Consider the following 14321-nt stretch of genomic DNA (forward strand, 5'->3'; position numbering starts at 1 on the left):
TGATCACCCTTGCCAATTGAGCTAAGTTCCTACGAACTATAGGTTTGAATTCTAACTCAGGCGGAAGTGTTTGATATAAAAACATGGATATTTATTGGTTAAATTAAGATTTATGGACTAAATATTTGTTCAATAATTTAAATTTTAGTCTTCTTCAAAAAAATTAAATTTTTAATTAAAAAATTGATTAATTTGTTACCGTAAAATAGAGTGAAAGTTTTGTTTTTATTTTACGTATCTACCTAAAATGTAAAAAGGTTGACACACAAGATAGCACAAATATATATGTGGTGCATACATCAGGTGGAAGATATTGTGTGTGTGTGTGTGTGTGTTTTATATAATTAAGGTTGTTGTGATCTGTTAGAAGACAGAGATATAATAACAAGTTGGAAGCAGAAGAATGAATGTGGAAGAAGAGGTTGGACGTTTAAGGGAAGAAATCAAGAGGCTTGGCAATCTTCAATCAGATGGTTCTTACAAGGTAATATCAAAATCATTCTCATTTCAATTTTCATTTAGATCTCTATAGGGAATTCTTGATGTTATAATTGTCTACTTTTCTGTGCCTGTGGATCTGTGTATCTTGAGTTCATCTAAATCTTGCATCAATCTATGGATCTGTCTTATGTATATGCAAAGGGAACATTAGATCCTCTGGAGATGTTTATTGAAAATCTTAATTTTGATTATAGATGACTTAAAAATGTGTTTATAAGTGAGAAATATACCCGCATTAAAAATCAGTTTTTTAGGGTTGAATTAAGCCACATAAAAATCTTAAGATGATATTAAACCTACTTTCTATCGAGCCGCTCGAGTCATGTTTCAGAATTCTAATATGGTTAGCAACAACAACAAAAAAATTGTTCTTTTCACTATAGAAAAGCCTATCTTTTTTAGTGATACAAAGATAAGGCTTATCTACAAGCCTCCTTCATATAAGTAAGTCATAATAATTGGCTATGGTTTGAGATGTTTTGATGAGCCAGCATGTTTATACATGACTGCTTGATCATTGGTAGATGCATCATGCATGCAGTAAAATAGACCTGAACTTAGATAGATTTTCCGTCTGTATACCCTCCAGTCTTAATTATAAACAAAAGTTCATTTTTCAAATTCATTGAATAACTGATGTATTTGACTATGGTTTGAAAGTTTTGATTAGGTAATGCATTCATTCTTCTGTTTAGATGTGAACATTGTCTATGTGCACTTTGTAGTTTTCTTTAATCATCATGTGGATTTGTTTTGCTGATTAATGGTTTCTTGAGATGAATGAACAAAATGTGAGTTGGATTGTATTATGAAGGTTACATTTGGAACACTATTTCATGATGACCAATGCGCAAATATATTTGAAGCACTTGTTGGGACACTAAGAGCAGCGAAAAAGCGAAAAGTTGTTACATACGAAGGTGAGCTGCTGCTGCAAGGAGTCCACGACAATGTCGAAATCACTCTTAATCCCACCCCTGCTGCAGCTGCTGCCAACTGAAACACCATTACCCAAAACTATAAAAGAAGGGTGAAAGAACAAAAATAACTTATGTGGGTTCTGGTTTTTTATGCATACTAGTTACTTCTATTCAATCAACGTCATTTGTTACAGCATTAAAATTATGATCCGTGAATCTTATCAAGAATTATGTTACAAAATTAATAAAAAGAAAGAAAGAATTATGTTACAAAAGTTTCAGATTTCGCAACCAACAGTTTTAATATATTTTTTAATGGTGTTTTCCGAATGAAAACCTTCATTTTAAAATTAATAAAAAATACCATTTCTTAATAGTTTATCATGTAATCACAATTTCTCAAATTAGAGAATATTTACATAAATTATATTATATCCTTCTTAATTGTTTCCTTCAAAATCTTGTCCACCAAACATACCTGTGGCATAAGCAACAAAAAATGAGAATCTTTTTTAATCCTTGTAACTGATAGAGTATATAGCTGAAGCAGCTTCAATAGCATGATTAACTGAAATATAAGTAAAAGTGCACATTCTGATCCACTACTTATCAGAAAGCCTTAAATCTCTTATTTAAAAGATGATACACTTGCTGAGAGACTTGAAGCTCTTATTTATGGTGTACACCCTAAGCTTGTTATACAAACTCAACAAATCTACAGTTACACAAATGCTCTAATTGACACAATTCCACATAATATAAAGCTAAACTACATTACAAAATTGTAGTAAAAAAAACACTACATTACATATGGTTACATAATTGAGAGATCCAAAAAGAGATTACATAACAGAAGCTAAGCTGCATCAGCTATATACTCTCCTTAAAAAATAACCCTGAAAATCAAGAATGTAGTCTTAAGCCTCTTAAATTTGACAATCAATTCTTCAACTGCAAAGATAATGTGCCAAGATGCATATAAATAATTGAAAGTATTTAAAGGGATCTCACATATGCTCATCATGGAGACTGCTTTTAAATCATCCACACTAAAACAGGGTCAGTAGTTGATGAAGACATGCTAAAAAAACTCAAAATCTTACTGAGGTGTGTAATGAATAATCAAGTAATTGATGTCTACAATAACGTCCAGTAGAGAGCCGTGTCTGCATCGATCAAGCCAAGATTACAGGAAGGTTGGATTTTACATGATTTCAGGCGGGGACTAAAAGGAAAAGATAAAACAATACAATCAATAAGTTACATATGATCTAATTGACAATCCTTGAGAGGAAATGTCATGATGATCCATTCAGAATATATGCTTGGAGGAGGCTCTGTGCTGCTTGGGTTTCATCAGGTGAACCAGATAAGACAATAGTCCTGTCACTTGTTCCAGGACGAGGTTCATGGATAACAACCTTAGCACCTGAAATCTAATAAGGACAAAAAAGTAAGTATAAATTACATGGAAGATAAAGGCCTTCACAAAATCTTTGTTACTGCTACATTTTCAAATTAAATATTATTATAAAAAAATACTCCGTGCATTTTAAGTCAAAAATGATGTTTAAGGTGATGGTCTGATGGACAAAAGGATATAAAAAGTAGTTACTGAATAGACTCAATTAATGGAAATGTTAACTGCACTGGACCACTTTTATCATATACAACTAAAATACTAAAAATAGTATATTTGATTAATGCTCCTTGTCATTGCATTTAGTGAACAAATCAATATATAGTCCAGTGAAGTAGGTTTTGAAAATAACATAAACTACAAAAAAAATCCTTAGCAGAAAACATAATTAGAAACGAACTAAGTATATAGCAATTTGAAATCAAAATTGTGATCAGACGAGATAGGATAAAATGGTGAGCTGGTGAACAACTAAATAAGAAATACATTCATAAATTTATCCATGTTGAATACCTGTCTCAGACGAGCCAGATTGCTACCATTTTCCCCATACACAAGGTATAGAGTATCCTCCGGAACCACGATTTCTATTGTTGTATTAGTCACAATAGCAGATTTACTTCCACTGCAGACCAAACAAGAAAAATAATAAGCAATCGACGGTTTGTAACATCCTATTTTATTTTATACATTCAACATACTATTTCCACCACTATCAGAAATCAATGTTTGAATTGGCTAGTGGCTACAAGATCACTCCAAAGAAGGATCTCAAATAAGTACAAATGGGCAATGACCCAAGAAAAGTAATGTCAAATTAAACGGTAGTTGCAAATCGGGTATGATGTTGAGTACAGAGAGTATAATGCATGGTACAATATCACGTAATATTCTTGAATTTCATAAAGAAACTCACATTTAGTATTACAGGTGAAGTTTAAAAACACACACAATAACTATAATAGTGTTGCAGAATTATAGGTCTATCAAAAGCAATTTCAGTATATGCCACAGACATCTACATTAATTAACTCACCATAAATAGCCCTTTATATTATCACAATATAAGGCTTGTTTGGTTTCAGAAACATTTCCTATTTTCACTTTTAATGACAAAATTGCCACCTTATTTAGGTTTTGTTTCCTGTTTTCAATGATTTGGGAAACATTGAAACTGAAAATAGGAAAGACAGTAAAACAAGATGACAGTTTTGTAATTAAAAGAGAAACAAAAAATGTTTCCTGAAACCAAACAAGCCCTTAGATTTTCAGATGCCAAAATAATTTTTACTTTGTTTCAACTTAAATAATAAATTTGCATTAAACAAGTCTAATTTGTTTTGCATATCAACAACCTGACAAGTTTTAGGCCACCTTTTCGAGATGTTAATCCCCAACTAGCTTCATTAATGTTTCTTGAATTGATCCCAGCAACCTCCTGCGATCAATCAATCAATCAATGAATAATAATAATAATAATAATAATAATAGCAACAACAATCACTGAGAGAGAGAGAGAGAGAGAGAAATACCGGCGGTGTCCATAAGCCTGGGGAAGAAGGACGGTCGTAATTTCTACTAAGAGCGAAGTTATCAATTCCTTGGGAAAAAGTGTGCCTGTTCAGACTATGAGAAATACCAACAGATGATTGGCCTCCAAGAGGAACATCTCTCAGTCTCCCATAGGGACTGATATCAGCTTGTAAAGAGGCTTGGCCTCCAAGAGGAACATCTCTCAGTCTCCCATAGGGACTGATATCAGCTTGTAAAGAGGATTGGCCTCCATGAGGAACATCTCTCAGTCTTACATAAGGACTAGTATCAGCTTGTAAAGAGGATTGACCTACAAGAGGAACATCTCTCAGTCTTACATATGGACTGGTATCAGCTCTTAAAGTCGATTGGCCTCCAAGAGGAACATCTCTCAGTCTTCCATAGGGACTGGTATCAGCTCGTACAGAAGAAAGGCTGCTTGTTCCAGCACTATTCTGTGTGCCACCCAAAAGATTATCTCGCAGTCTGCCAGTTACATTATATAATGCATCTTGCACGTTTGAAAACTCTCCTGATATCTGAAGGGGGAAAAAGGATATAGATAGAATAACTAATACGTATTTTAAAAGCATGGCAAGAACTATAATGGTGACTTAAACAAATATGAACTATACATATTAGATCTTTGTGTGTAACATAGAAATGCTCTAGAAAATAATATTAATCTCTAGTAGATAAAAAATAAGTGCACACTGCACAGGGGTCTGTTTCTCTTAATAAAAGAAGTTGCATTGACATAAGAAAGAAAACAGTAGAAAAAGATGGAGGATAAATGCTGCTCCTGAATTTGTCATAAACAGCTAGAGCTCTTTCAAAGACTTTATTGTCCTTTAAATTTAATTTTTTATTAAAGTATATTGGCCTATGGTATATTGAATTTTAAAATTTTCCCGTATCTATGTATCCATATCGTATCAAGTATTTGGGTTTCATAGTATTTTAGGCCCACGACATTCTCCAATACAAAGCCTGCTAGTTATGTTTCAGAGAAATGATTTAGAATTTCACATACCATAAAATGTTTAAATGCCATGTAATAAAGATTGAAGAGTTTTGCAGAAAAGTAAAGAAGCGTGACTAGCCCCGTGAGTTTAGCATGATGGAGGATGAGAAAACATAGTTTAGTTCAGTGGGGAGAGATTCATTTGAATTGCTAGATACAAACACAAAAAATTCTTTGAAAAAAAAATGCATTTCTCAGCATGCTTAATTGTAAAATAAAACATAACAAAGTGTCGTCTCCAAATACAGACCTGTACAACTTGATCATTATCCGATGCACATTTTGAAACCTGATCAGCTCCAATTATTTTTATGCTAGCCCCTGTTGCCTTCCTCATTTCTGACACTATTGCTCCACCTTTTCCTAACAAACAACCGACTTGGCTTGATGAGACTACAAGTCGTGCAGTCACAGATGACCCCGTATTTAATCCAGGATTTATCCCTTTATCAATACCAGCCTCAACAGATCTGGAGAAAACAAGCACAGTAGCCTTTTGTGCTGAGGAATATCTAGACTCAGGACTCTATAAAAAATGAGGCCACCACCAAAAGAAAAAGTTAATATAACAGTAATTAATAATAAAGACACACATACAACAAATATGCAAATGACACATCTGACACAACCTAATAAATGAAAATTTGTATTTAACAAACCTCTGATGCGGTAATAGTAATTAATCGATCCTCACACTCAGCTACTGAAGGACCAACATTTATAGTGGCCCCTGTTTCACTTTGAAGAGCTCTAACTATGTTACCACCCTTTCCAATGACACCTCCGATTCTATCATTGGAACAAATCATTTTGAAGGTGATTTCTTGCTGATGCGCTTTTGGTTCCAGCGATGAGACTCTATTAACTTCTGCCGACAACGAATGAACTCCTGTTGTGTAGCTGCTAGAGCTACTAGGTAAAGTAGAGAGTGCAGAGCCCCTTTGCAGAAAATTATCCATATGCAGATCAGTGAATGTCTCGCGTTGAACTGCATTTAAAGTCTCACGTGGAGCTCCAATAAAAGTCTCACGTGGAACTGAAGTTAAAGTCTCGCGAGGTAGTCCAACTAAAACTTCGTGATGAACCACTTCACGAGGAGGATTTTGTCCCATCATCTTTGTTCTATCAGCATGATGACGATCTTGAAGATTACGAGAGACAGCAACAAGTGCCTTCTTTACGGATGACACACTGCCTTCTATCTACCACAAATCCAAAAGATGTTTTCTAAGTGTAAATAGAGAGAAAATTTTCAAGAATAAATAAATTAAAGCACATTTGTTTATTCACATGTTCTTTGATTGGTCAGTGGAAAAAAGTTACCAAGCCTAACCCACGAATTATGATCCTGCCTTTATAAATCAAAGGTAGTCAAAGTGAAAGGTGCCTAGATTAAAACACTAGACTACCTGTTTAGGCCCCTTAATACATTATAACACTAGCAGTAGCAACCAAGGTCTCACCATTGAGTTCTAACCAAACAATCAAGAATCAGGACAGGTATTAAAAAGAAAAGTCTCAACTACAAGTTTCGCCATTAACAAAATCTAATCTGAGAACCAAAAATGTATAAGGCTATAAGCAGAAGGGAGACCTCTCTCTTTTCCAATAAAGTGGGTCTAGATATTAAGAGTCCAAAAATACTATGAGAACTTTATAACCATCATGTAGGTAGTAAAGCAAAAAAGAAAACTCGCAATGAATTATACTACTTAAACAATTTAACCAAAAGAATCTCTCTTCCATCTCACTTAACAACATGACATGCAATAAGCTTATAAAATTATAAATGCTCAGTCACCAACTCACTATGCCTGATAGGTCAAACATCACAAGAAAATACCCCAAATAAGGATTAAACAAGCATATTGTCTGAAGAGTTGTTGCATACTTTGACCACAATGAATCACTCGCTCAATTATATCTAGAACGGCAATTAATGTATTAACATATAACTTTTGGTTGTTTCAGGGTTAATTGTTTGAACCAAAAAACCACAAACATATCCCAATCCCACCGTGCGGTAAGCAAGCCCGTCTAAGGGAAATGACAGACATAAATATAGAACATAAGAAAGTGAAATTGAAACACTTTATGATATCAGTGTACTTATCGATAAAGCCATGTATGTGATTCATTGCTTCTCAAGTATACTTTATGATATCAGTGTACTTATTGAAAATGCCGAAAGAGATACAAATTGCATTGACTTGTAGGCTCTCTATAGTACATACATATTGATTCAATTTACTAACATTACAAATCCATAACAATATTCTAAGAAATCAGAAAACCAATTCAACTAAACTAAACTAAACTCACAAACCAATCAGCTAGAACTACACTGCAGCAATAATGAAATGAAATGGAATAATGTCATTACAAGTAATTGAGCTGAAAACTTCCGTGACAAGTCACAAACTGAACAGTAAGAATCACCATACCTCAATCACTTCATCAGGAGATGATATACAAGCTGGCAAATTATCCTTACAAACCCTAATTTTACACCCCGTGTCTTTTTTAATCTTCTCCACCATTTTCCCTCCTTTCCCAATGACAGAACCAGCTTGCGCCGAATCCGCCACAAGCCGACACGACACTGTCCTATCCCCAAGTACAATGCCTTCCATCTCTGCAGCAACTTCCAAAATCCTATCAAACACTTTCAAAAGTGCCTCCTGCGCATTCGACACCTCGATTGCCTCACCATCACCGCCGTTGCTTCTCAGAACAACTTTCCGTTCGAGATTACTGGAGGCGATGACCATAATTACTCTATCCGGTGACTCATTTGGAGAATCCTCGATTCGGATCTTAGCGCCGGTTGACTGCTGGAGGGTTTTGATTACGGCGCCGGATTTACCGATGACGCCGCCGATACGGGAGGAGTTACAGAGGAGACGGAATGCCACGTGTCCGGGAGGGATGGGGAGTGGTTGTTGTTGAGGCTTGGAAGGTTTTGGGCGCTTGGAAGATCCATTTGGATGAGATGGATTCGGGTCGGGTAAACCGGATATGGAGCGTTTGGTTGATGGTGAGAGGAAGTTGCTACTGGTACTCATAATTTATGAAATTTGAAAATTGATGAAAGGAATTGAAATGAAATTAGAGTTTGGGAAGAAGACGATGGAGCTGAGATTGCTACGATGCGCTGAAGGGAATGACGCGGGTGCGTACTACGCTTAGGGTTTCAGAACCCGCGCACTCGTGTCGTGGACTATTGCTTACTGTGTGATGTAATGGTAAATTATTTTTGACATCATCATGTAGTAGTAGTAAAAGAGTTGGGGTTATCTCCGTATTTTATTGTTTTTATTTCTTCCATTACTAAAGTTTTTAAATATTTTTGGGTGTATAAATGATATTTGAATCCACTTAATGTCACACTTTTACATTTATATTTCCAAAACTATATAATAATGGAGGAAATGGAAATAATTGGAAATGGTGAGGATCTTAACTTGTACTGAGTTGAGAACTTCTCCATTTTCTATTGTTTTCATTTCTTCCATTACCAAAGTTTTTAAATGTTTTTGGGTGTATAAATGATATTTGAACACACTTAATGTCACATTTTTACATTTATATTCCCAAAACTATATAATAATGGAAGAAATGAAAATAATTGGAAATGGTGAGGATCTTAACTTGTACTGAGTTGGGGTCCTCTCCATTTTTTATTGTTTCCATTTCTTCCATTACCAAAGTTTTTAAATATTTTTAGGTGTATAAATGATATTTGTATAAAAAAAAAATGTACTTCAACATGTACCAAAAAAAAACATGTACTTCAAGTCTTCAACCGGTTTGAAATAGTTTAGATGAGGGTTAAAGGAGATGGAGGTGTAAGGCTCAAGTACAAGCTTAATCTGTAGGGACATTATATGTATTATGTTTTATGAGTTTGAACTCGAATACTCCAAGTTTTGTTTTTTTTGACAGAAATCTATTATTTATTAGTTTGCGAGTTTCTCTCTCCATATGAAATTCTTAGATGTCAAGCTCACAGTTCCTCAATACACGCGTGGCATTCTCTTATTCTTTGAAGGATGATTTGTCATGCTCTTAACCTTTCATGGTTATTCTACTCAATTTTCATAGAAATTCAAAAAGGAAATGCAAAATAGAAATAAATTATAAATTGAAAAATCATAATTAATTATGATTGACTATCAAAATATTTAGTTGAAAAATATAAATATTTTATAATACAATTAAATAGAAATATATTATAACAATACAACTTTATAATACAATTTTATATTTATATTACCTTTCAAGGCTTATTGTGTTATTTTTTATTTTTTTAATATAGAATTGTTTTAAAACCCAAATCCCAATTTTGAAAAATATACTTTATCATCAATATTATTATATAATCTATGTACAATAATATAAAGATATTTTATTCTCAATGTTATTATATGATACATGTTAAAATATAATACATGCTCCATATACGCTAAAATAATATAAAGATATTTTATTCTAAATGTTATTATATAATACATGTTAAGAAGTAATGCATGCTCTCCATATACACAAAAATAAATTATATTTCGAAAAATTAAATATATTTATACAGTTTTTTATTTTAAATAAAGTTGTTGTGTAGAATTTTTTTATTATTCAACAAAAAAAATATAAGATTTTTTAAGGAAATAATTAACAAACAAATCATGATAATTGACAAACGAATTTTTTAATAAAATTGTTTACTGTCATTAATGTGTGTGTATACAAAAAGTCAAATATATGGTCATTAACACACAAATCGTGGCTTTAAATTTGTATGATTTTGTTTCTAATTCAAAATTCCAAATTCAAAAGTATAAATTCAAGAATTAATGCACAAATTTTGTTCAGTTGCTACATGCATAATTTAAGGGAATATTTATAATTATTTTGATTATTTAATATTTTTGTCTATAAATAGTACTTTTGAGTTTCACACTTTACGCACAATTTTTTGAATCATGGTTAATTTTCAAAATTCTTCCTTGCCTTCTATTTTTTTTTTCTTCTTCTTTCTCTTTGATACTTTGTTATCTTGAGAATAATAGTACTAGAAATGATTTCTTTCGCGTAACGGTCTACAACTGATTACAAAGTTGACAATGTCTTATCATCGATCATTGATTCTTTCTTTTCTTTTTTTTTTTTTCTTTTGAATTTTCTTTTATATTTGATCTCATGATCTCTAATTTTCTTTTTCATGTGATTCCGCAGGTGATCTTTTAAGCGTTAAATCCATATTGATTCATTATCCTGGGGGCATAATCGTGATTTTAGATGGAACAATTACAAGGATAATTTTTCATGCAATAACAACTTCAACGCCAGATTTCAGTATTTGATTTCATTATGTCTACTATATAGTCGATTTGTAGTTTTAGGTTCAATGATTGTAGTTTATAATTTTTTTTGTTTATACAAATTGTATTTTGTAATTTATATCATTTGAATGCAATATTAGAAAATATTTTTGACGAAAATATTATAATGTTATACGAGGATTTATTTGAACCAACCAAAAATAAATTATTTTAAAGTTGATCTTTTTTTATACTATAATAAAGTTGGTTTCTTAGTAAAAGAAAATATATAGAATATGTTTTTGAGCAATAAAATTATGGTATGGATCTTAATTATAAGCCAATTTTTATAGTTTGAGATTCAATCTCAAAAACTCACGAGAAAAACAGTAATCCTCATTTCTTATGTAAGTGTTTTTATCCCTATCTATATCTATATATTATACGTTTAAGTGTTTCTTCTCAAGAAAATATATAAATCCATGTTTTACTGCAAGTATTTGCTCACATATCATTCTCTCACACATTTTCAATGAGCATTAATTCGTGTGCCATATTAATTCATATAAAGTCAATTGAAATTTTATTTGACAATATGACAATTATCATTAAATCAAATTTTCAAGTTGAAGTTCCTCTACTTATTTGACAATAATCAGTATTTTCAATTTGGAATTTTCTTATAGTAAAAAAAAAAATTGGAATTTTCTTAAGTTTTATTGTCAGTTAATTTACATTATTGCAAATAGACCCCCAAACCAAATTGATATGTACGGTGGACTAGATACTATAGACTAAGTTTTTTTTTATTTAGTCAAAAATAAATAAATTTTTAATAATTGGCATAAAAACGTTTATATGATTATTTTAAACAAAATTTTACATTGTATTTTATGACTTAAATATTTTAAAATATATTATATCTGTTTCAGAATAAATATTACTTACATTGTAAACACTAATCTATTATTTATGTATTTAGGAGTTTCTCACTCATGGTCTTATTCCTATGTGGCACCATTTCCTTAATCCATGTCTTATGTGGCATTCTAATATTTCTCCAATTCCTATGTGGCTAACTATGAAGGCCATAGCAATTTCTCTAATACATGATGATATCATTTTACTTAGAATCTTTGGCTAATTTGGAAATTCAATCATTTTTTAATTATTGTTTATAAATCGAATTTAATGCACCTATTAAAAATAATTTTAAAAGGAAATAATTTTACTTAGAATCTTTAGTGTTTTTCTGAATCAAAATCATATTAACATTTTACTTTCTGATTCTTGGTTGGACAATCCATTTAAATAAATATTGTTTTTGAAGTGCTATATATAGCAAGCAGTTATATAGTCATTATTTTTGTTGACCGAAAATCATAAATTTACTCTAATAATTATTTTTGTACCAATTTCGTCAAAAAAAAAAATTTATTTTTGTACCAAAGCAATTGTTTTTAAATTTTTTTTTTATGAAAGGAAGATTGTCAACTGCATATAATAATTAGGTATAATTGTCAGCTGAATATAATAATTTTTATGGTCTTCAAATTCAATTAAAAAACACATATATATATATATATATATATATATATATATATATATATATATATATATATATATATATATATATATATATATATATATAATAATGTATTACGGTAAAAAAAAAATTATATATTTTCATAATTTTATAATTATATAGAGTCACATAATATAATTAATATTTTATTATTATTTAAAAAAATTGGAATATGTGTGTTATATTCATGTGCATTAATTTATTTAATTTATTTATAATATAATGGAATATGTCTTATTTACTAATTTACTAATATATTTTTAAAATTAAAAATGGAATCAATATATTTGACTTTAATGAATTTAATTTCATATTAAAGACAAAATTACTCCTTTGTCCATTTTTTTTTACTATATATATAACATTTGTCTGAACTCTAAAACTCACAATTTTTCAATCTTCATTATCTCTTATTCATCTCTCTCGATAATCACTATTTTTTCTGTATATTGTCACCTTTCTAAATTTCTTTATTTTTTCTTCTTTGTTCGATATTTCTTATATTTTTAATATATTGTTTGTTTTACCTTTTAGATTATTTTCTTTTTGTCATCTTTTTATTTATTAATCCTATTTATTTTCGTGACAGGGAAATAATTGAGAGGCAAGACGAAATGCATCACATTCTCACAAAATGGATTGAATTGAGAGCTCGGAGTCTGTTTTAACAACTGTTGTTTTATTTTTTTTATAAAATCTTGCTTATAGCACTTTATCAATATCAATGATGTCTTGGATACAAGTTGGAATATCAATGATGTATTTACTTGATGAATCTATTAACAAATTAATCAAATGATATATTTTTTCAATAGTATTAAGTTCATCATTATTGTATATTTTTCTATTGCAATTTTTATTTTATACTTCTTTTTTTAAAAAAAAGGAGATCTTTATTTTTGTGAATCTATCTATTATTTATATGTTTAAGAGTTTTTTCTCAAGGAAACAAATCTGCGTGTCACTTTCTTATGAATTTTAATTTTTATTAATCCAATGTGGCATCCTCTCATTCATCATAATCTATGTGGCAACAATTGAGAACATCTTTTCTATATGGCAATTTAGAGAGCATCTTCAATAGAATTTATGTGCGGTACACATATAAGGAATATTTTTTCTTTAGTGTTTTTCTGAATCAAAATTTAATGCTAATTTACAAATAATCATTCAAAATGAAACAATCGAATACGTTTTAATTTTTTTTAACAACATTACCAATTCTCTTTACAATCATTATGAATTCTTATTATTTATTTTTTTTACCAATCCATTTTATTTCTTTAGAAAAAAAACTCATTTCATATTATTAAGCACACTTGAAAGACACAAAATAAAATAAAAAAAATAACAACCGTCAATATAAACTTCAAATATATATTTTTTAGAGAAATAATGTTAACATATTATTATTATTATTAATACATGCATACAGGTTGCTTTCGCCGTAAAATAAATAAACATTAAAAAAAAATTCAATTCCACAAATCAATCAAATGATTTCAACTAAATCAAATCAAGTAGTAATTCAAAATCATTAATACACGATCTCTCAATTAATGTGAATTCAAAATTTCAAATCATTTGTTACCAAAAAATAAATTCAAATCATTCTCCATTATCTATTATCTATCTATCTATTATTATTATTATTATTTGGGAGGGTTTGATAGAAGGATTCTGTACACATGGCGTTCCCAAATGCATTTTTCTCCCATATTTTTGGCCATAAATGAATTAAATGCTTTATATGATTTTTTTTTTTTTTTGCATTATTACAAAAGGAATTGTTTTTTAAGTGCTATATATAGCAAGCAATTATATAGTCATTATTTTTGTTGACCGAAAATCATAAATTTACTCTAATAATTATTTTTGTACCAATTTCGTCAAAAATAAATTATTTTTGTACCAAAGCAATTGTTTTTAAATTTTTTTTTATGAAAGGAAGATTGCCAACTGCATATACTAATTAGGTATAATTGTCAGCTGGATATAATAATTTTTATGGTCTTCAAAT

At 30.3% G+C, this 14321-nt stretch overlaps 2 protein-coding genes across 4 annotated transcripts; one reads left to right on the forward strand and one right to left on the reverse strand.

Moving 5' to 3' along the window:
• The first annotated feature begins 294 nt into the window (after positions 1-294).
• LOC123910563 (costars family protein-like) lies at positions 295-1600 on the forward strand. Its single transcript, XM_045961718.1, has 2 exons — positions 295-484; positions 1316-1600. The coding sequence occupies exons 1-2, from the start codon at positions 404-406 to the stop codon at positions 1499-1501; spliced, it is 267 nt and encodes an 88-aa protein (XP_045817674.1). The 5' UTR covers positions 295-403; the 3' UTR covers positions 1502-1600.
• Positions 1601-2503: 903 nt separating this feature from the next.
• Positions 2504-8645, reverse strand: LOC123910562 (KH domain-containing protein HEN4-like). Of its 3 annotated transcripts, XM_045961717.1 has the most exons (8): positions 7843-8643; positions 6058-6600; positions 5649-5924; positions 4559-4913; positions 4374-4495; positions 4197-4279; positions 3355-3466; positions 2504-2857 (listed from the first exon to the last, which is right to left on the reverse strand). In XM_045961717.1, the coding sequence occupies exons 1-8, from the start codon at positions 8461-8463 to the stop codon at positions 2720-2722; spliced, it is 2250 nt and encodes a 749-aa protein (XP_045817673.1). In that variant the 5' UTR covers positions 8464-8643; the 3' UTR covers positions 2504-2719. The 3 variants fall into 3 exon arrangements, with proteins under 3 accessions (XP_045817673.1, XP_045817671.1, XP_045817672.1); XM_045961715.1 differs by having other exon boundaries at positions 4374-4913; positions 7843-8645; XM_045961716.1 differs by having other exon boundaries at positions 2504-2850; positions 4374-4913; positions 7843-8644.
• Positions 8646-14321: the final 5676 nt, after the last annotated feature.

This window comes from Trifolium pratense, linkage group LG2 (genome assembly GCF_020283565.1).
Source record: "Trifolium pratense cultivar HEN17-A07 linkage group LG2, ARS_RC_1.1, whole genome shotgun sequence".
Lineage (NCBI taxonomy): Eukaryota > Viridiplantae > Streptophyta > Magnoliopsida > Fabales > Fabaceae > Trifolium > Trifolium pratense.

What these genes read in the sequence shown, in the direction of transcription:
- LOC123910563 (XM_045961718.1), top strand. Translation starts at nt 404, where the DNA reads ATGAATGTGGAAGAAGAGGTTGGACGTTTAAGGGAAGAAATCAAGAGG. An exon ending in AATCAGATGGTTCTTACAAG is followed by an intron (nt 485 to 1,315) that starts GTAATATCAAAA and finishes TGTATTATGAAG; the next exon opens with GTTACATTTGGAACACTATT.
- LOC123910562 (XM_045961715.1), bottom strand. Translation starts at nt 8,463, where the DNA reads ATGAGTACCAGTAGCAACTTCCTCTCACCATCAACCAAACGCTCCATA. An exon ending in CTCCTGATGAAGTGATTGAG is followed by an intron (nt 6,601 to 7,842) that starts GTATGGTGATTC and finishes GATTTGTGGTAG; the next exon opens with ATAGAAGGCAGTGTGTCATC. An exon ending in ATCTGGCTCGTCTGAGACAG is followed by an intron (nt 2,858 to 3,354) that starts GTATTCAACATG and finishes TGTCCTTATTAG; the next exon opens with ATTTCAGGTGCTAAGGTTGT.